At 36.4% G+C, this 23500-nt stretch overlaps 1 protein-coding gene across 6 annotated transcripts in view; it reads left to right on the forward strand.

The window, feature by feature from the left end:
• The window catches only part of TRPC4 (transient receptor potential cation channel subfamily C member 4), a 146342-nt gene that overhangs the window by 79068 nt on the left and 43774 nt on the right, over nt 1-23500 (forward strand). For all 6 annotated transcript variants that reach the window (XM_063102643.1, XM_063102644.1, XM_063102645.1 and 3 more), the window contains one exon: nt 12123-12459. In XM_063102643.1, the coding sequence (XP_062958713.1) occupies nt 12123-12459 (337 nt within the window). The remainder of the gene's footprint in view (nt 1-12122; nt 12460-23500) is intronic.

The following is a 23500-nucleotide window of genomic DNA, read 5'->3' on the forward strand; positions in this document are numbered from 1 at the left end:
TGACCAAACACATTTTATAAAACACCAGAAATGACATGGAGACATAGTTTCTATATAAAAAGTTTTAATATCCACAAGGATTGCAGTACCTTGGGTCATAGAATAATTAATGAAGTTCTTATTTGCACTCAGATAAAAATTCCCGTTGATGGTTGTTGGTCTGGGTTTTAAGTTACTAATTTCCTCATGTGCAATAGCTTATTCTTTACTTTCAAGTCATCCTTCACCTATGCTTCACGATCTGTCCTTACACATTGGGATGTGCAATTTTGAAGGACACTATCACGAAGACTACACAAACCAGGATGTGAACAAGCAACCCTTGTACTCATTGCAAGTGGAGATCCTGAATATGATGATAAGGGAGAAGAAATGATACAGCCCTCGTTTTTAGGAATGTAATTTATGTTGGAGGTTTTTTGTTGATTTGTTTTGTTTTTTTTTAAAGACAGAGACATGGAAGCTCTCTATTCAGTACTCCTTGTGAAAAACAGAGGATGTAGACTAGAGGACCTAGATTGGAGGAATAGCAAAGAGCTGGAGAGCTGGGCCAGCATGGGAAAAACACCAGTGACGCTTATTCAGCAGAGTCAGTGACAATTAGATGAGTGAGTAAAGGAGAAAGAATGAAAAATGATGCCAAAGAATAATTTCTTTTTAACAGACACTTTACTCCTTACTCTTCCCTGCTTTGTGAAAGTGGTGTCAAAGACTGGCAGAGTTATAGGGAACTCTTTTGGCTCTTTTATGTGTCGTTTTGTCCAATCGCCTCCTCTGTAGCCATACACATTGGAGTAGATAGCCCAAGCTGGGGGCTCAGTTACCGTGTGGGCTCTGCTGTTTCCAGAACACATAACTTAGTATCTCTTCATTATAGACTAGCTAATTTTATTCCAACCTCAGTGGACAGATGATTAACAACTAGTACTACTGCTACTACTACTACTACTACTACTACTACTACTACTACTACTACTACTACTACTACTACTACTATTATTATTATTATTATTATCATCATTTTAGCCCAGAAAACTTGCTACCAAGGTAGTCTGTGGAGCTCTTATCAGAGAGGCAGAAAGGAGTCTGGTGGAAGGAAAAGAGATTAGAGAGCATAAAAAGAAATGATCTTATTCTTGATTTTAAGACTAGAGTTAAAAAATTATCTGTTTACAGGGTCTAACACATTTGAAACAAATTTAACTCCTCACTAATATTACCGATGTATATAAATTGGCAGGGCAAAGTAGGGACTCTCTTCTGTGATATCAGCTTTTGGTTCTGGAAAGAAGGTATGAAATTGGTCTCCTATTTTACAAGGTCTTATACAATTTCATTTCCTCATAAACAGTAGGTGTTGATATTATGTGAAAAGGGACAGAGAAGGGGGAAAAAAGTGACCACATTTTTTTTTATCTCATAAGAACAACGGATATTCATTCCCATTCCATCTTTTTTCCTTTCTGTATGCTCGCCCTAATGACAGATGGTGGAGCAGAGTTCAGTCTTCTGGCGGAGTCTGTCTAGAATACATTGAATAAGAGTGGAACGCCCCCTCTGAACATGCCACTCCTCTGTGTAGAAAATGGTAGTGGCTCATCAGAGACTGGGGAAACAGCCCATTCAGGGCTGGCCAGAATCTGGACCAAACTTCCTCTGTTTTTTTACCTGCCATTATCATCTATTATTCATCTAAGTGATTGAACATTCAAATGATGGTTCTTATAAACCTGTATGATTTTCTGCCCCCGCATCTGTTTATTGTTAAGAAAGCATTAGGTAGCTATCTAGAAATGACTGGCATTTTAAAAATCTATTTTCTATCATAATTTGAAAGAATTCCTCATGTATGTCTGAAAGGGATATTGGTGAATAGATGTGGAGTTTGAACCAACTGGTCCCCTTTGTGATTTTCAAAGAACTAACATTATCTATCGATTTTACCTTCCTACCACCTAGACAATGTTTTGCTTGCTTGTTTGTTTGCCAAATTCAGTAGTTTCATGCATTCGACATTGGGTTTATCACCCCTCCTGTTATTTCCTTTGCCTCTGCCATTTTCAATTTCTCCTTACTACTCACTTTCCAGCTTAATTGCCAAACCTATTTTGAATTTAGGCTCAGGAATGTTTTTTTTTTTTTTCTTAATTTTATTTTATCGATATACAATGTGGTTGATTATTGTGGCCCATTACCGATACCTCCCTCCTTCCTCCCTCTCCCTCCTTCCTCCCGACAATGTCCTTTCTGTTTGCTTGTCGTATCGACTTCAAGGAATTGTAGTTATGTCTTCTTCCCCCCGCCCCCCGGTTTGTGTGTGTGTGTGTGTGTGTGTGTGTGTGTGTGTGTTTGTGTGTGTGAGTGAATTTATTTATTTATTTTTAGCTCCCACAAATAAGTGAGGACATGTGGTATTTCTCTTTCTGTGCCTGACTTGTTTCACTTAATATAATTCTCTCAAGGTCCATCCATGTTGTTGCAAATGGCAGTATTTCATTCATTTTTATAGCTGAGTAGTATTCCATTGTGTAGATGTACCACATTTTCCGTATCCACTCATCTGATGATGGACATTTGGGCTGGTTCCAACTCTTGGCTATTGTAAAGAGTGCTGCGATGAACATTGGGGAACAGGTATACCTTCGACTTGATGATTTCCGTTCCTCTGGGTATATTCCCAGCAGATCTATCTGCAATTGTTTGAGGAAACTCCATACCATTTTCCATAGAGGCTGCACCATTTTGCAGTCCCACCAACAATGTATGAGAGTTCCTTTTTCTCCGCAACCTCGCCAGCATTTATCGTTCAGAGTCTTTCGGGTTTTAGCCATCCTAACTGGGGTGAGATGGTATCTCAGTGTAGTTTTGATTTGCATTTCCCGGATGCTGAGTGATGTTGAGCATTTTTTCATATGTCTGTTGGCCATTTGCATATCTTCCTTAGAGAAATGCCTACTTAGCTCTTTTGCCCATTTTTTAATTGGGTTGCTGGTTTTTTTCTTATAAAGTTGTTTGAGTTCTTTGTATATTCTGGATATTAATCCTTTGTCAGATGTATATTTTGCAAATATTTTCTCCCACTCTGTTGGTTGTCTTTTAACTCTGTTAATTGTTTCTTTTGCTGTGCAGAAGCTCTTTAGTTTGATATAATCCCATTTGTTTATTTTTCCTTTGGTTGCCCGTGCTTTTGGGGTCGTGTTCATGAAGTCTGTGTCCAGTCCTATTTCCTGAAGTGTTTCTCCTATGTTTTCTTTAAGAAGTTTTATTGTTTCAGGGTGTATATTTAATTCTTTAATCCATTTTAAGTTGACATTAGTGTATGGTGAAAGGTGTGGGTCTAGTTTCATTCTCCTGCATATTGATATCCAGTTCTCCCAGCACCATTTGCTAAAGAGGCAGTCTCTTCCCCAGTGTATAGGCTTGGTGCCTTTGTCAAAGAGCAGATGGCTGTAGGTGTGTGGCTTGATTTCTGGGTTCTCTATTCTATTCCATTGATCAGTGTGTCTGTTTTTATGCCAGTACCATACTGTTTTGGTTATTATAGCTTTGTAGTATGGTTTAAAGTCTGGTAGTGTTATGCCTCCAGCTTTATTTTTTTTGCTCAGTGTTGCTTTGGCTATGCGTGGCCTTTTGTTATTCCATATAAATGTCTGGATAGTTCTTTCCATTTCTGAGAAAAATGACATTGGAATTTTGATGGGGATTGCATTAAATTTGTATATCACTTTGGGTAGTATGGACATTTTCACTATGTTGATTCTTCCAATCCAAGAGCATGGGATATCTTTCCATCTTCTTGTATCCTCTCTGATTTCTCTCAGCAGTGGTTTGTAGTTCTCATTATAGAGATTTTTCACCTCCTTGGTTAACTCAATTCCTAAGTATTTAATTTTTTTGGTGGCTATTGTAAATGGGCAGGCTTTCTTGATTTCTCGTTCTGCATGTTCACTATTGGAGAAAAGAAATGCTACTGATTTTTGTGTGTTGATTTTGTATCCTGCTACTGTGCTGAAATCATTTATCACCTCCAAGAGTTTTTTTGTAGAGGTTTTAGGCTGTTCTATATATACGATCATGTCATCTGCAAAGAGGGACAGTTTGACTTCATCTTTTCCAATCTGGATGCCCTTTATTTCCTTCTCTTCTCTGATTGCTCTGGCTAGTACTTCCAACACTATGTTGAATAGGAGTGGTGAGAGTGGGCATCCTTGTCTAGTTCCTGTTCTTAAAGGAAAAGCTTTCAGCTTTTCCCCATTCAGGATGATATTGGCAGTGGGTTTGTCATATATGGCTTTAATTATGTTGAGATACTTTCCATCTATACCTAATTCAGGAATGGTTTAAAGAGTTTAGTTCTGTGCCTGCCTCACTAACACTGTCATATGGAGTTTAGTTATCATCTTCTCTTCTGGTTTTGTAGACATCAGACATGATGTCTCAGTAATAAGCATTGAGCTATTATTTCTTGAATCCCAATGCAAATCTGAATTTGGCAAACATGTGCAAGGAAAATGATCACGTGATTTGATGATTGGGTAGAAGTGTCTTTAAACTCAATAGAGTCAGGAGATTTGTTGAGTAAGACAGTCTGCAAAGGCCAGAATCTAAAGTTTATCAATTAATCTTCCTGACTAGTCTCAAGCTTTATAGCCATCTTCTTAGACCTTATTAAATCATCATTAATTTTTACCTTTTAACAAGGCTGATGAAAACTCAAATAGACAAGTTATTTCATTGGTCGTCCCTTATGCTTGAATTATTATTATCATTATTTTCTGGATGTAATTTCCTTGCACAAATCTTTTTAAACTAATTACTCATTTTGTAACATATTAATTAAAATTAGGTTATGCATGTGTAAATACACATAAATAGGCATAACTGCAATAACCTACATATGCTTAAAGTGAATATATGTTGTATGTGATGTATTTGTTTGTAAATCTACAAGTGATTGTATATGGATATATGCATGTGCATACACATATCCTTATACGTATAAATACATATGATGTATTTACAATAAAGATAATATCTAACATTTATTGAACATATACAATGACCTAGGAACTGCTATGGTTTTCATATATTAATTCATTTAATTTTACAATAACCCTATGAAATAAGCATTTCTGCTATTCTCCATTTTTACAGATCAGGTAAAAGATGCATTGAGAATTTAATAATTTATTAACATTCACACAATCAGGAAGCAGCAGATCCAGGATTCAAATCTCAGAGGGCTCTTTTCAAAGCTTGTGTGCTCTTAATCCCCACAATATTCAAATATGTAATCTAAGACATAATAGATTTGCCTCATCTCTTTAGGTCATGATGCAGAAGGATAGTGATGTGTAGGGTAAATATCTGTGAGAATCTAGGTATAAGCATCTTCTTTTCCTTTTTTTGTCCAGGTTCTTTATCATCCACTCATGTTTCTCATGTCCACCTGTGTCCCAGTCTCTTTTGCACTGGTCTAGGTCCCTTCCTGGCATTTACGCTTAATGTTGTACTAGCCAACTCTTATCCTCTGGTTGCCATTATACTGTGTTCAACTTTTCCACCTGCACCAGAGTTCAGTGACTGGTGGGGATTACTCTTGGTATTTCTTTTTTTAAAAATTTTTTAACAGACTCAAAATAATTATACACATTTATGGGGTACAGTATGATATTTTAATTCATGTATACTTAAAATGATTAAATAAGGGTGGTTAGCATATTCATCACCTCAAATATTTATCATTTCTTTGTGATAAGCACATTCAAAATCTTCTCTTCTAGCTATTTGAAAATATACAATAAATTACTATTAACTATAGTCCCCCTGAAGTTACTTTTGATATTTTTGTGTTTATTTCTGTAATTAGGTATTGTACTTATCTATACCATAGAATATCTGCTTGATGTGTGACTTCTATGCAATTCCTTTTAAAGACATCTTTAGTCAACTGAATGTGCTTGTTTATAAACTCAGTAAGAGGGCAGACTTTATATTAGGTAAGCAAAAAATAGAAAAAAAATAGAAACATTGGAAGACTCGACTACATTCCTCAAAAGTCTTTTTCTATATGGCAATGCTTCTTAAAAGTTGGCCCTTGGACCAGGAACATAAGATTCATCTGGGAACTTGGTAGAAATACAAAGTTTAGGTCCCCACTTTGGATCTACTGAATCAGAAATGCTGGAGGTGGGGCTCAGGAAGACATATTTTAACAAGTTTCCAGGTGATCCTGTTGCTTGCCCCATTTTTAGAACCTCCACTCTATGGCTAGTCCCTGTCACTCATATCAAGTGCTCATACTACCCACAGCTGGGCTTAGCTTAAAACAAACTCATGCATACCTGTACATTCACATACACGCACAAACACCCATTCCCAGGGTTTAATGATCAGATTGTAAGCATCAGAATGTATTTCTACATTAAATTAAAACTACTCTTTGAATGTTTATCATGAAATAGAGCTCCCTACACCCTCATAACGTACGCTATCTGCTTCTGTAGAATTGCTTGCTTAACCTCAGTAACTCCATTTTGCCCCCCGGTCTGACCTGCAGACTACCCCCACTTCTGCATGAGAAACTGTTGACCTTCTCATACAAACAAAAGCCGTTGCATAGAAACAGGAGCCATGCACAGTAAACTATTACATGGGAACAGGAACCATACACAGTGAAGTATTACATGGGAACATACACAATGAAAACTTGTGTGCTTGATTGCTCGAATGGCTCATTCTTGGCCTTTGAGACCTACCTCCCTAGCTTGCTTTGTGTACCTGGACGAACCTGTGTGCCTGTGGGATGTAGTTTTTGCCTTTAAAAAACTCCACAAGACCAAAGTCAGATGCCGCTCTTCTTTGGTTGCTCCTTGGGAGACGGACGCTGGCCAGCTGGAGTGAATAAACTGCCCTTTTCTGCACAAGTGGCGTGTAAGTGCATTTCTTGTGGGACGGTTCCTCACAACAATCAAAGGCAATGGAGCAATGGATAAGTGCATTAGACATCAAATCCTTTAAAGCAATGGTAAACAAATTTTAACATTCATAGAAATCATACCATGCAGATTCTTATCCAGCAGGTCTGAAGTGGGGCCTGAAATTCTGCTTCGCAAACAAGCTTCCTGTTTATGCCAACATTGCTGGCCTCAGCCCACACTTTCAGTAGCAAGGACTTAGATTCAAGCATTGCCTCAATAAACACCTATATCCCATAATATGGCCACAATTGTCTTTTACACACTATCTCTAGCATATCCACCATTGGTTATAACCTTCTAGCACAAGGGATTTCTCATCTGCACATATATATCTCCATCCCCATATTTTTAACAAAATATTCTCTTAATCTAAATTAAAGCACATTCACCTACCAAGCTGTGCCTGTCAAAATCCTACCTTTTATTTCAGGCTTAACCAACAAATTCTACTTTTTAAAAAAAATTTTTACTTGATTATTTCATTTTGGGCATAATCTCTCCTGTATTTTATACTTTTTTTTTTAACAAGTCTTATAATGTTCTGTATTAAATTATCCAGTTACACGATTAGTCCCCAACATAGTTTGAGTTCCCAGAAGATGGATTTATCTGTTTCCCACAGATCTTGGTCCTCACCCCACTTTTTTAGCCAGTTCTTGACTCATAGTATTGGTTTAATTAAACCAGGAAGGACCAGGTGAAGATTATTTTGATTAATGAAGCAGGAGGTTCTGATTAGTCATGCAGTATGACTCTGCTCAGGGAGGCCAGAAGCATTGTTTTAATTGGGAGCCCAACCAGAGCTATCTCTAGGAAACAGGAGACACCCAGACAGTTAAAGACCATTGGCAGCTATGAAAGGATTTAGCAGCTGAAGTGGAAGAAAGAAAAAGTTTTTTAGCTGTGAACAAAATAATTCCCTGAAGCTCTTCTGCCTACAAACAATCCTTGAGCCCTGCTATCAACATTACAAAACAAGTTGTTAACAAAACATTCGGGGACAGAGGAAATAAAACCCCAAAGGATACAGATTGTTTTTGAATTGCTAAGGAAGAAACAGTAAGATGCAGAGGAAACTGGCATGTTTATGAATTTGCAGTCCTTTTTGACCAAGGGAATCAGATTGCTTTTATGTAAATCACTATAATACATTCAGTCTGAAAGTTTCAACTTCTCTTTATAATCAGCCAGCAGTCAATTGAGACACCCATGTAACTATCTAACTTAATCAAGATGAATAAAGTAGCCAGATGGTTCTCCCCAGATTCTAGATTTTGCTGTTATAGAGAATATGGCCACAGTCTGAACTTTGGATAAGAATTTTTAAACTTGAAAAATATATCAAAAAAACTGAAAAGATGAAGAAAGGACAAATACCATGCAATTCTGATCCATTTTTATTTTAATTATCACGGCTGCGTTAATTTTTTAATTTTTGTCTTCTTACTTTATTTGCATCCAATTAATATTTTAAATCCTCCCTATGTAGTAGTAACCTCTTTCTCTTTATCATTTTTTCTTTGTTGCCCTTATGTTTGTGGGCCTTAGTATTTGAGTAGGTATTTTTAGGTCATTGATACCAGACATCACTTTCTTTATTTGTAAAAAATAAGATTGGATTAAATAATTTTCAGTGTCTTTAATATTTGGAAACCCATAATGCAGTGATTCTATAAATAATCATGAGATCAGGTTTTTGAAATTTTTTAAAGGTTATTGAAAGAAAAGGATAGGAAGTTTTTAACATTTTCTTCACAATATCATTTAGAAATGCATGGCACAAATGTGAATTTGAATATTTTTAATGTTTTAATGTGAATTTGAATGTGATGACAGTAGTTGCAGTAGAATTGGCCAGCAACTGTAGGGAAAGAAAGAGCTATTATACAGTGTACCCAAAAAGAAACCCCACGTCCTGCCCCCTAGTCCTGGAATGGTGCAGAAGACTGTAGTTCTTATGACTTACTGTGCAGTGGAAAGATGGAGCAGAGCAGGCGGGAGCTGTGGGCTCCCAGCTTGCTGCAGGCAATGTGGTGGCGAGGGCTGGAGAGGGCTTTGCTGGACTGGACCAGTGGCCACTGTCAGAGACAGGTGGCCCCTCTCTGAGAGGTTGGAGTAAAGCTGATCATTCCTCCAAATAACCCAAGTAAACTGAGAGACAGAAAAAGAAGACAGAAAAGGAGGGAAGGAGGGAAGGAGGGAGGGAGGGAGGGAAGGAGGGAGAGAAAGAGGGAGAGGGAGATAAAGAGAGAGGTAGGGGACAAAGAAGGAACAAAGTTCAAAGAAGGAAGCAATTAGGAAAGACAAAATGGAAGGAAGAAAGGAAGCAAGGAGAATGCACAAGATAATTGAAGTGATTTAATCTACTTTAGCAATTAAAGACTGAAAAATCCCATGATATAAAAGTTTAATTCTTATAATCTTTAAATTGGTAACTGATTTAAGCACCAAACCCATTTTTTCATGGTACATCTAATAATTAATGGGATGCAATTTAGGAATTGCTGGTGTAGACAAGTCAAAAGTAGGCATGGTAGAAAGGGAAAGTTAATTCATTGTGAGAATATTTAAATTTATAGTGATTCTTAGGAATATTTGGGGGTTATTTCAATGCTATGATTAGAGCAAATTTGTAGCCAAATAATGTCCACGTTTTGGGGAACTTGTTGGCTATATACATTCACTCCTGTTGTGATAGAATCCTCTCTCTCCATTTTTTACTTCTACAGAAACCTCACTATGTCTGTTTTATATAAAATTGTGTACACTGTTTATTTACTAAGCATAGGTGTGTACTTTTTAATAATTAAAAATATATACTTTTAAGAAAAAGCATAAGTAAAAATCATAGTTAACCTAGTACTTGACAATGGCAGGATGGTAGGTGTTCCATGAGGATTAAATGATTTGCTTCTTGTAGGTACAGTCTGTGTGCATGTGACAGTCAGCGGAAATATTTATCCAAACAAATCTTAAATGCCTCCAATAAAATTATTTGTTGATTACCTTGGGATGCCCTATTCTCTAATGAGGTTTTGGCTGGGAAGGACACAGTTCATGAGTCCTAAACCTCTCCTAGACCATGTTAAACAAAGTATATACCTTTCTTTTACATTCTCTGCATGCGTGAAATGTTTTACTTAGGACTTAGGTTCATATGGTGCTTCTTCAATTTATAAGGACTAGTGACGTTATAGAAACTGCTTGTTATACCCTGCGTCTTCCATAGACCTCTTTAACTCCTTTCTGTTAAGATTTTTAAACTATGATAAATTCTAATACTATTAAAAATATGTTATTCCATGGGGAATGAAAAAATAGAAAGAAGATGGTAGACTATGATTTGTTTATGAAATGCTGATGTGAAGGATTGTGTGGGAAAAAATAGATAAAACTCTTAAAAGGAACAGAGTTTGCTAATGATCTATATCACTCTTTGCCAGTACTCCACAGATACATCAGGAAGAACTCTATTTTGACTTTCAAATACCTGGCTTTGACCAGGAAAATAGGCAAGTGGCATGTTAAGAGAAGTAATTCTTTGGATTATAAAATTTAACTTTATACATGCAGCTTGGAAATTAATGAAGAGAGCCCTCATTACCCCAGCCTTGAGGAAATGCTGTTTTATTTTGTTTCATGTATGTTTACTTAACCCATTATTATGAGCTTAATTCAATTTATTACATATTTCCTTGCCTGCTATGTACTTTGCTGAGTAGGCATGCAAGACAAGATGAAGAAATATAGTTGCATAAGAAAACATTATCAACCCAATCTACATGGTTGAACACCTCAACAATGGAATTGTTCTTTTAATCAGTCAACCCATCTCTTCTTTCATCCCCAAGCAGGGCATCCTCTCTGTTTACCCAGGGATTGTTTACTTGTTTGCCATCAAAAAAGAGAAAGGGCAAATTCTTGCCTAAAGGAGAGCCACATGGCTAAAAACAGAAAAAGAAAAATGAAAAATGTGGGATGTGGTGGAGAGTCCTAAATAATGATGTATCTTGTTTGCTTATAGTGTTCAACTTTTTTATGATGCCAGCGGAACTTTCTGAAATCTTTTGCAATGGACTTAAACTTCTATTTTAATCAAGAGTCCTCATAGTTCATCTTTTAAACCCACTGCACGTTTTCTCTTCAGAGTATGTCATTGGTCTTTCACTACATCTTGCATTGGATTGCCTCCTTCTCTCTACTTACCCAAATATGCCCATTGAAAGCATTCCTGGACTATTGCACCTGAAAGAGAAAACTTCCTTTTAATTCATATAATGCTTAGCTGTTAGTCCTAATGAGAAAGGTAGTGTGAAAAGAAAAAAAAAAAAATCCTGGACAAGATATTCAGACATCTCATTATTTACCAGATATGCAACCTTGGATTAATCTAGTGACCTCTTATAACCCCTTCTGTCCTCATCCTTAAAATAGAGTGAGTAATATCTATGTTACATCTCAAACATGTTGTCAGGATAAAATAATGTCATGTTTGTGTAATGTTTTGTGTATGGTAACTGATTTTACCTAAGCAGTGTTTCTACCAAATTCAGCTATGATGATTTATCTTCTGGTGATCATAATGTTCTTTCATGTATGTTTTTCTTAGTACCCTGACCCAATTGAAAGCCTATTTACTTTTTCTGTTGGTGAAAGTAGTAAATATTTATTATAGATAATGTTAAAAGTTCATACAAGTATAAAAATGAAAATCAAATGTAATATAAACTAGAAAAAACCCCACTAAACCAAGACATAGCTACATTAACATTTTAATTACATGCTTTCTATATATCACGATTGTATATATGTAGGTAAATAGGTGTATTTTTGTAAACTGCTTTGTTTAACTTATCACATATCCTAAGCATGTTCTTATTTCCCAATTCTATTTTCACTCTTCAAGAACCGCCACAGTATTTTGACTTTGGTTGTGTCTCATTAAGCACATAACACTGTGCCTTGGGTATAAAAAGTGTTCAATAAGTGGGCTTCATTCATAGAATGACTTAAAGCACTTTTTTTAAATACATAATTATTTGAAAGAGAACCTCTGTCTTTAAAGACTGCTGTGTTCTTATTGATGAATTGAAGCTATTACATGTGTCACTGACATTTTTCATTTCCTTTCCTTCATTTTAGTTCGTTGCCCAGCCCAATTGTCAACAGCTGCTTGCGTCCCGCTGGTATGATGAGTTCCCGGGCTGGAGGAGAAGACACTGGGCAGTGAAGATGGTGACATGTTTCATAATAGGACTTCTTTTCCCTGTCTTCTCTGTGTGCTACCTGATAGCTCCCAAAAGCCCGCTTGGACTGTTCATCAGAAAGCCATTTATCAAGTTTATCTGCCACACAGCCTCCTATTTGACTTTTTTGTTCCTGCTGCTGCTTGCCTCTCAGCACATCGACAGGTCAGACTTGAACAGGCAAGGTCCACCACCAACCATCGTCGAGTGGATGATATTACCGTGGGTCCTGGGTAAATGTGTTACTATAGAAAATATAATAAAAACGTGTTACTGCCATGGAATTTTGCTGCTCAGAAAATAATACTCATTAATGCTTGGGACATAGGAATGTTTAAAATAGGTTCTGACCATTGTAGCTCTAAAACCTAATCCTCAACGCTAAATAAATATTTTGCAATCTGTGGTAGACCTGCTCCCAAATGCAGCCTATGAAATGTAACTTGTTTTAGAATTCCAGGTTTTAATGACTTTATTGCCCACAGATGATTCCCTGGGTTTGTTCATTTGTTCCCCAGGTTTGCTTGTTTGTCTTTTAAAACTTTTCAATGTGTCTCATTAGCCATGGGTAATCATTCTAATTCTCTTAATAGATATGTCTCCTAACAGACAAGTACAAATCACTCAAAGAATTAGTGATTCTATACAGAAAGTAACCACAACCATTTTTAAAAGTCAATCCATTTAAGTTTATCTTTGAAATTCTGTGGTAACTGAGAATAATAGGAAATGAAATAATAGAACATCTTCCAATATCTGTCTGCTCTTATCATAAAAAGAAAATTGTTTTGGATTTGCAGCAGATCATTCTAAGGTAGAAAACCTTAGAAATTGTAACCATGGTTAAAATTTACATTTTAATTATTCCTTCTTCCATCCTGTTGTGGTTTGCTGAGAAATCACATTTTCTCAATTTAGCTCATCATTTTGAACCTCTCTGGTATCATAGCCATCTCATCATTTAGTAATTAGAAAATATGTGACAAATTTTATGATTCACAATCTCAGAAGACCAGTTTGGATTAACTATAATACTGCTGGAGAGACTGTAAAATGAGGGCAAGTCAGGGTAAAAAAGATTGTCTGACCCAAGATAGACCCACTTTTCAATTTTAAAAATTATAAATACTCTAAGTAGCAGCAATAAAAAAAGTTCATAGGGACAAGATATGATGTTTTACATGTTATTAAAAAATTTAAAAGAACACCTTCTTAAGTGTAGAGTACTTTCTAACTAATCTGAGGTGCATGAAGGGTGACCTTGCTTAAATTAGAAGGAAGTTTTAGATAATCCATGTGTCCTTTTGAATAGAATAATTATGACATTGCAGTCTACATTAAGGTTAAAATTAACTGTCTGTCTTCACTTAAATTTAATGTCTCACATGAGGAATATGTTCTTTTTGAGAGTTTTATTTATAAAAAAATTCTTCAGAACAATTCTTACAGAAGAGTTAGTGAGTTAAGTTTTCCATTATGAACAACTTACAATGAATGTCTAAAACTCCTGATGTCCCACAGAAAATGTAGAACACTTTATTTTGAAAAATACTGTAGATACAATGCAGCATAAGCAGATATAGGATTTCTAGTCTTCCCTTTATGCAATCAATGAAAATGCATCAAATACTTTCTATGCAGCACGAGCAGTGCAGGGTTATAATGTGGTATAAAAGTAAAAAACAACAAAAACAAACAAACAAAAAAGCCCCTGCCCATATGAAGCTTAAATTTTACTGGAGGAAATGGGTAATAAACAAATAGATATGAGATATAATGTCAGGATAAATAATATAAACAAACAGAATCCCCAAACTTTAAATAACTTGTACGATTAAAACATTGGCTGCCTCCTATGTGTAAAACTTAGAATATTTCTTGAAAGTTGGCTATAAGAAGCTAAACCCAAATGACATGGTGAAATAAGATATAGATTTAATTTTGATAACTATAATTCCAGCAGAGAAATATCTGCTAAAGGCAACATTTTCTCAAGATATCCTGATTACAGGGAGTTAATTTATCTGGGAATTTTTAGGATGAAAAGATATTTCCTAGAATAAAAAAGAATGCATGTAAATGATCATCTTGCTTAAATAATAGGTCATGAGGAGAAAGAGTGTTTGTATTTCAAATAGATCTGTCAAAACAGGTATATTGTTCATCAAGTCTGGTGAATTGTGAGTGCCTCATCTCTAAGACTGAGTTCTAAGTGCCTCACTAGATCCGTGATTATAAGGGGTGTGCTCTGTGTTATTGGGCTATTGTGGAAAAAGCACTGGACTTGAATACATGCACCCGGGTTCTACTGCTAAGATACTGTAGAATTATGGGTGACATGTCTTCATCTATAAAATGAAAAATTTAGAGTGGATGACTATCTAAAGTTCCACTGAGCCCTATTATCCTGCCTGCTGAGCTACTGTAATTAGGGTAGAGAAAATTGGTCTTTCTTGGGGGTGGAGGGTGGCCAAAGACATCAAGGTAGAAATGCTTTAACCTTTTCCTGAAAGTGTGATGTGGGCAAAACAGTATGGTCTTTGATGCCTTCATTAATGAATCTTCTATGTTTTCTTACCCAGTTCTTGCTATCTGACAAAGTAAGTGGCCACAGTTCATTAACAGGACATTTCATAGTTCATTCATTTTAAGGTTCTACATTTATAATAACAAGATTGAATGACTTACGGAAAAGGATATGGCTCATAAGTGTGTCCCTCACTATGTTAATTTTTACAGCGGTAGATTGGAACTCTGTTCATGGGTCTTTCTCAAGTCCTCTTGACCTGACTTAGATTTTCAAGACTGTGATACCTTGAGAGAAGTGCTCACTTGTATACCTCTCATTTTGTTTATCCTAACAAAAAGACTTTTGCTCTATCTGTTCTATATATTTATATCACAAATTTTCACTTTTTCTGGCAAGAAATCCTCCCTAATTTTAAAGCCTATCCTTTCAAATCCCTTTTTCTTCTTAAGAAGCATGGTTTTGCTTGGGAATTTCTGTTATTTTATATGCTTCGCTATGCTTCATCAATAAGAACGGTATTTAGCCTGACAGGTCCAGATATCTTGTGATTTAATACAAGGCACAATAATGTTTCCATGTTATTTTCAGTATCTTTTCTGTTGAAGTTCAACATTTTGTTGACTATTAAAATTGGAATCTATTGAGTTTTATATGTTAGAAAACAATACATAATGGCACTTTTATCACTCCGCACTGGTATCATTCATAAGTTGTAACTCATCATCCTGCAAAGCTTTTTGAATCATTGTCACTTTAGACTTGCTTGTAGTGAAAGTTATCAACCCTTCTTTTCTCCCACCAAACAGCCTCAAGAGATCTTGCAGATGTTTGCTGTCAGGATCAACTTTAACATATATGTAAAGAAATCCAAAAGCTTCACACAGGATTCAAACTTATGGTTTTGGTCATCTAGACGTGCAGTTCTAACCAATGGGGAAAATTCATCATGGATAATTCAGTTAGAATTCTTTCAATCGATAAATAGATTCTAGACAGATAGGTACCAATATACTTCTCAGACTGTCAGATTACCCATTAAAGCTAGAGTAAAAAGTAAAACAACGGTTTAATCAAACATTAATATGGGCTTGATAATAGAGCTATACTTTTGAAGAGCCTAGAGAAGAAGTGTCACAGGAAAGACTGAATGATGGATTAGGAGGAGCCCCGGGCCAGAAGATCAGGGACCTGGGTACTTCTGTGTTCTGCTGTGCCATGGCTCTGAGGCTCTTAAATTATTCGGGGATTGATTTTTAATATACAGCACTAGGGATAGAAAATTAATAGAATATTCATATGAGAAATTCCTTTTTACAAACAATTTACATGCAAACTAAATAAAGCATGTTATACGTATAATGTATATTATGCAAATTAAACTAAATTGTAGCAGCAGTTTTATCTCAAATAGATGTCATTTGTTTCTGGAAATAATATGCAGTAAAACACAAAAAAAACAAAAACAAAAACAAAAAACTTTGGATGCTACTCTTCAGGCCTTCCCAAAACCCAGTTTGCATTTTTCCTTAGAATCCATTATAATTCAGTTGTAACAACCAAATTTGGGTCGCAGCTTATCTTCCTGTGCAAAAAGTATACATATATTTACAATTTCCAGATGTAGACTTATGTAATCAGCTTAGCAAAAAACTTATGAAATTGATGGCATTTTTCATAAAAGTAGAACTTGAATGAAGGCTTTCATATTTCTAAAGCAGGAAATACTTTGTTCCCCATGAGAAAACAAAGTGGCTGCTGAAGTGACTTGGCATTACTTGTGTGCCTCAGAATATGCACAATTAAACAGTATGGAAATCTGTGCACACAGAGCATGATGATGAGAAGGGTGAACTGAGGAAAAGATGCATCATAGGAAGAGATCTAAGCTCCGTTAAAAATAGCTTCTATTGAATTCATAGGCATAAACTAAGAATTGCTCATAGCATCCAGATTATACATCTTGCCTCTAACACATACTTATTTAGCAACTTTAACAAAATTGGCCTCTCATTTCCATGATTTATTTTATATTTTTATATTTTAAAAAGTTGATATTAACAAGTCTAAAAATTTCAATAAGGACTGCCAAATTGAAGATGTAAAATGAAAAATTATCACATTTGTATCTACGTAAAGGTTCATAGAGTTCATAGAGACAGGCACTCCTATGTATGAGTATATTCTTCCCTTATTGTGACCATTTCTTAATCTCTTGTCTAATAGTCATTATGATCATACAGCTTCACATAGTCATACTTTCAACCTCACCTCTGTATTATCCATCCCCCCAAAACAAACAGCCCTAAAAGACATTCTTGCAATAATAAAAAACAAGCCTACAGCTTTTCCCCACTCCCTCTCTTGGCATGGCGCTCAAATAATCTCAGCAAACTAGCTGTAGACACATACAGATTCCCAAACATAGCTGCAGAACATTTATTTATTAATTTAAAAGGGATATTTTAATTTTCAAGGAAACCAGATAGTAACTGCAGTATGATATATGGTCCTCATTTTCCTGTTTATCTGTGAAGACAATACTTTAAGGTCACCTTTATGGAGCTATAAACACTAACACAGTAAAATCTCAAACAATACAACACTTATGAAGATTTAAATTGTTGTGTGCTCACTTATCAATGCTAAGTAAATGACTTCTTTATTTTGGAGAGAAAATTAACTCTTTTAGGACATGACAAAGCAATACCAATCAGATACACCAAATACTGAATCTATAGGCCTCCACAGAATGTTTGCAATGTGGTTCAGATAGTTTCAGGGAGAAGAGGAAGAGACAGGAAAAGAGGAGTAGGTACCAAAGTAGGAAGGTCAAGGAAAAAGACTAGAGGGGTGGATGCTTAAATTAGTTTCCATTAGTTCAGAATAATAGTGGTTGTAGAGGTAGTGACAGTAGTAATAACAGTAGAAACTAAGGAGTCAGACACTGTATTCAATGATTTAAATGCATTGTTCTAGTTTGAACTTCACAGGAACTCTATTCCATTTAAGCGTAATAAATGATGTTAATATTTCATTTCACAGAGAGGAGTAGTAGATACCACATTCAGACTCCAATCTGGGTAACTCCAGAGCTAGAGCCTTTACCCTCTGTGAGACTCTGCCCCAAAAGTGGGAGAGGTAGAACTAAAGGAGGCCAAAATGGCCCAGGAACCTAAGTCTCGATTCTTAGGCTTCTCTGCCTCTGTTCGCCAGCTTAGACCTTTACACAGGTTGAACGCGAGGGGACTGTGTTTATGATTCATTAAAGGCATAACGCTCTTTAAGATGCCTATTTGATACAATTTACTACTGAATATCGTGTTTGCCAACACACCAAACTTATCATGACCACCAACCTCACATCACGACCACGGTCACCACTACTCCCCTCGTCTCCAATCTGAAACACATTAAATGTGGCTCTTTAATAATACAAGAAGAAATCTATTCCGAGACAGAAAAAATAAAGTCCTTTGATATGACCTTGAGATGTTTCCTTTTTGGTTTCCATGTATTAGCTGCTAAGACATAAAATCAAATTTCCTTGCTTCCAAAAACATTATTAATTTTGTAATCCTTTATTGGTATATGTACTTGTGTGTGTACGTGTGTGTGTAGGATGTGTTCAGGAAAAGTTAAAGAGACAAATACATTTCCTTTGTACATATTAGTTTTTAAAATATTCAGAAGTTTATATTAGGTGGAAAGTGGTAATTTTCATAGTGAAAAATTAATATTCACTTATTCGAAAATATATTTTGAGCAACTAGCTTTAAACAGGTGACTTGAGCAAAGACTTGGAGAAATAGTTACACATTGTTTTCTCATCTGCATAAGTATTCTATGACTTAATTTTTATAGAAAATTCTGAGTTAAACAGAAATCCTATGAAAAGAATAATATTGCATGGATAGAAACTTCTCACTTGATTTTTAAGTAACTACATTTAGGTTATAAGCTATCAGATGATCCAGGATTCTAAAGTTCAACATTCTACTCTTAATCTAAAACTCACATGGCATCCTTTCTTGGTAAACTTTGAAAATATGTACTTCCTTAATTACATATTTCTACTTTTTTCCCCTAAATGTTAAAATAATGGTATCAAAACCATAGCAGTTTAAGAGTTTTTAGATGTCTTCTAAAAACTATGAATATTTAACTGTTCACTGTCCCGGTAAGTCAGTTTTTTCTTGAAGTATGGTCTAAAAATCATAATCACTGTGGATTCTTATGAAAAATTCAGATTGTTAAATTATCACCTTAGTTGAAAGATTCAGAAATTCCAGAAGTATTTAAATTTTCAAGGTTGGGAGACAATTCTGAAAGTCAGATTTCATACTTCTGTAATGGTTTTATTTAGGTGTCTCAGCTCATTGGAATCTAAACATGAAATGGTTTTACATTTTCCAATCACTCTCCCTAGCTGCTCTATATCAAACATGCTTTCTGTGTTCCTGATGATGTCACTATTAGATATCACCAATTTTCCAAAATTTTGAGTTATTAAAAAGTAGGCCCATTTCAATTTAAAACTCAAATCTTATAATCAGTTTAAAGATCTTCTCTTCCCAACGAAGGCCTGACCCATGGCTTAAAGAACTTGAATTGTCATCTTTTGCTCATCCTTCAACTCCAACCCTGTAATGGAAAGAGGGACACAAACTCTTTATGTTCTCCCTGTTCCTATTGCTTTAGGAAGAGAAATGACAGAAGTTAAACATTTTCACTCCTTAACTGGTGCCCTGATCCCTGCTCTTTCTTGACTGACAGTCCTGCATCTCTGGCTGTTACTGACATGCCAAGTTTTCTGAGGGGTCCATGGTGTTCTTTAAAGAGTCCTGTTGTGCCTCCACACTGCAGAGTTCTCTGAATCAGAGATTCAACTCTGCCTGATGTCTTCTAGTCCCTCAACTCCTGTAACCACCAGCCAGTCCTTATTGGAGTCCTGTGACCCTCATGAGTTCCTCTTGAGTACTGGCAAAATGGCTTACCCCCAGCCCCAGCCTTTTCCTGTAATATGCACTCGGTCCACAACAGTGTTGCAGAAGCTTGCCACGTCAAATGGCAGGAGGTCAGGCTGCCACAGGCTGCCCAACTGCCAGGCTCCACTGTTTTTCTATTTTCCCTGATGAGTTAGACCCTGGGAGAGAGGAGCAAGCCAATTGCCCTAGCAGATGCCCCGGGAGAGACTGAGATAACAGTTTCTCCTTGTAGAAATTATCAGGCTTCATGAGGGTTTTTTGGGGGGGTCTCCCTCACTTGACCTAGGGAGGTAGCAGTACTGTTGAGTAATCACCCTCATCTCTCCCTCTCATATTCCCCCTTAGCACAGAAACTGCACCGTCCTGACCTCATGTCTCTCCTGCCATCCATCTTCCCAGTGCTCTCACTGTATAGACCACGGACTGGGAGGGAGAAGGGGTGGTGATAGGTATGGGCCGACACCTCTTAGCAATCCCTAGAAGGAAACGTTTGGCTGTAAATTTCTTTGAGCTCTCTTTAGAAAGTGGATAATTGGGGCCCTTGACTTCATCTTTGGGTTTTAAGTATAATGCTGCAACAACAGGAGCCGCCTCTTCACGGACTGCCTCTTACATGTGCCCCATAACGTGAGTCTCAGCTGAGTGAACTAACTCCCTTAGATTTCTCTCTGAACAGAAGCAGAATTTTGACTAGAGACTACTTTTTTATTTCCTGATTCAAAAAAAAAAAAAAAAAAAAAACACTCCTGCAGGAAGGAATTCTTGGTGTTCTTTTGATCTTCATGATTTGGTGCTGCAGCATGGAACTCGGTGTTTTATAAAGAGACTCCCAAGGTCAGATTCTCCACAGCTTTTGGGCTTAAATAACAAGCCCTTGGAGGTTGCCATAGGTAAAAAAGTGGACTTGCTCTTTGTTTGGGGTAGTTGTTTATTATTTGTAAACAACAGTGAGAAAGGGTAAGACCAGAGATCTGTTTGCAGAGTTTCACTTCATTTCTTGCATGAAATCAAGGCTATTAAAAGTGGCATCTGAGGACTGTCTATTCCACCTTATCCTCAAGACAGCGTCATGGGACAGGATATACTAGAACTCTCAAGTAGCCCTGAGTGAAAACTGTTATGGGAAAGGTAGGAAAAAATAGCAAAAACTTCCAGGCATCCACAAATATTTTTAAAAGGAAGTTCTCTGAGTCATTTGCACTATGATCTTTCCTTCGTTGGTCCCCACAATCTTGACATCAATGCTTATCATTAGGACTCCACCACGATTCTGAGAAATCATGTCATCTGTTTATAAACAGCAAAGAGCACTTTTGATATGTTTTCATTGTGGGAACAGGACAAACGTTTTGGGACAGAAGCTCCCTCAAGCTTTGTTCTCTTCAGGCTTTTTAGTTACCCTGAATAGTTTACTCTGTGAATGCATTTTTCAGTTAGTTGATAGCACCCTCTAGTTACTCTAAAAGCATGTTTCTTCAAAATTCAGTGAATGTTGCCAGAATAGATGAAAACAGCATTTCACTCACACGCTCGTAACAAATAGAAATGAACAGCCATCAAACAGGTATGTGCTGTCCCAGTCTGGTGCTTTGAAAAAAAGATCCCAACCCATCACCCAGCAAGCACTGATTGGTCTTATCTACAGCTCAAGTTTTTAAAAAATGATGGCATGAGTTCTCAGTTTCAACAGAATCTCTGCTTTTCCCATACAATTGTTACTTTCAAAGGTCGGAAGTGAAGTAAGATTTTGAGCAAGTAAGAAAGTCGGATTTAACGTCTTCTCCTTGAACTCCAGAGGAACGGTAATAAATCATAATTGTGGAGTTTTGTTGTCAGTCTTATCAGAAAACCTTAGACATCATCTGGTCTAAACTTCCAATTGTGAGCTCGTTGGTTAGCTCAGTTGCTTAGAGCGCAGCCTTGTCACTCCAAGGCCAAGGGTTCGGTTCCCAGTACCGGCCAGCAGCCAAAAAAAAAAAAAAAAAAAAAACGAATCAACTTCCAATTGAAGTGTCATCTCCTTGAACCTATTTAATAAGAACAGAGTCTGTTCAGACATTATGGAATTCTCAAATTAAAATTTCGTCTTGTCTGAACTTCTTGAGAAACTGCTTCTTTATAACTCCTCCCCAATGGCCCTTGTTCTGCCTTCTGAGGCAACTAGCTCTATCTAGTGTCTTTCTTCCTCTTATTACCCACAAAATATTTGAAGGTGGTTATTTTGGTGACTGTTAGTAGTTATATTTGGCTTTCCAGTTTAGTAGAAGCAGGTACTTGTGTAGAGATAATTCAATTTATCTGTAAGTGATAAAAAACTATAAATACTCTTGTTAGTTAGCAGGTACTTTAAAATGTATTTTATGTTATAATACGTACGAATTTGAAAGCAATGGAATCACAGATTTATCGAGGTAGAATGAACTTTAGAGATTACATAGACCAGGTTTCTACTCATTGCTAGAATTTTTCTGGAGAAAAGAAAGGCAGACATTCCAGGCACACTATGTTGGAATCTCTACCTCACAGGATAATCCATACTGATTTTACAGCAACTCTAATTGACATTCTTCCTTACATTGGACCAGAAGCTGTCTTTCTACATTTTTCATACCACACATCCAATTTTTGCTATTTGGGGCAGACCAGAACGTCTGTGCCGTCTTGTACAGGGCAGTTTTTAATTTCTTATGACAGCTATGGTGATGACTCATTTTAGTAAAATTTTGATCCTCTGAACAGGAAGAAGCAATGCCTGGCAATTTATACAATAGGGGTAGAATCACACTTTTTGGAAGCTGTGTAGTCCAAACCTTTCTTTTTTGAAGTGAGATAACAAAGCTAGAGAGATTAGACTACTTCATTAAGATTACAAAGATGATTGCTAGTTGAGGTGAGCCCGGGACTTCACTCACCTGACATAGTCCAGGACTTATCATTGTGCCTTCTGCTGAAAATGAACTTGAAATGCATTTGTTCAGTTAACAGTTGCATGCACGCTTCTCATCTCTAGGAGATGGCAAAGTTTCAAGCAAGACAAAAGAAATAAGCTACATTGTGGAATCTCAAGAATAAGAAAATGGTGTGTAAATGCAGTGCGTTTAGGAGATTCAGATTCAGTCCTGGTTTCTCCAATAACTAGTAGCATAGCATTAGTTACACTGCCTACTTGGCCCTTAGTTCTCTTGTGTAGGTTGTGGTTGTCTGCTAAATTCTGAGATGGTACCCAGGTTAGTAGGAAAAAGCATGATGTGTATGGGAAAGTGGGATGTTTCCATGTGCGCCAAGCATTCTTCTTCATTGGATAAGATCAATTGTAAGTTGCCCATCAGTTCTAATATCCAGGGCATGCATCTATATCTTATTCAGTTCTCAAATTCTCTTTTCTTCAATATAGAGGTGGTGAATATTGTCACCTCCCCAATTATGTTCCAATTCTACAAGCTCTGATCCAATCCTTGTATCTGAGTTCTCAAGATTTAGTTAAGAAAAAAGCCTCAAAGGGGAGGACAGGATATAAACACCAATTCCAGAACAAAGCAGTGGTCTATATTCACTGTAATCAATTCATCTGAAATCAGGCGGGTTATAAATTTAAATATAGCTTAAAATTTTAAAAGAAAACTTTAGTGTAAATTTTAAATAGCCATTGCTAGTTTTCCCTAATTAATGGTAGACAATCATGCCTACTACTCTTTCATTTCTTCCAAAATTTTCTTATAAAGTTTTTCAAATATTCAGAAAATGTAAAAACAAAAGTAT

The sequence above is a fragment of the Cynocephalus volans genome, chromosome 7 (genome assembly GCF_027409185.1).
Source record: "Cynocephalus volans isolate mCynVol1 chromosome 7, mCynVol1.pri, whole genome shotgun sequence".
NCBI classification, from domain to species: domain Eukaryota; kingdom Metazoa; phylum Chordata; class Mammalia; order Dermoptera; family Cynocephalidae; genus Cynocephalus; species Cynocephalus volans.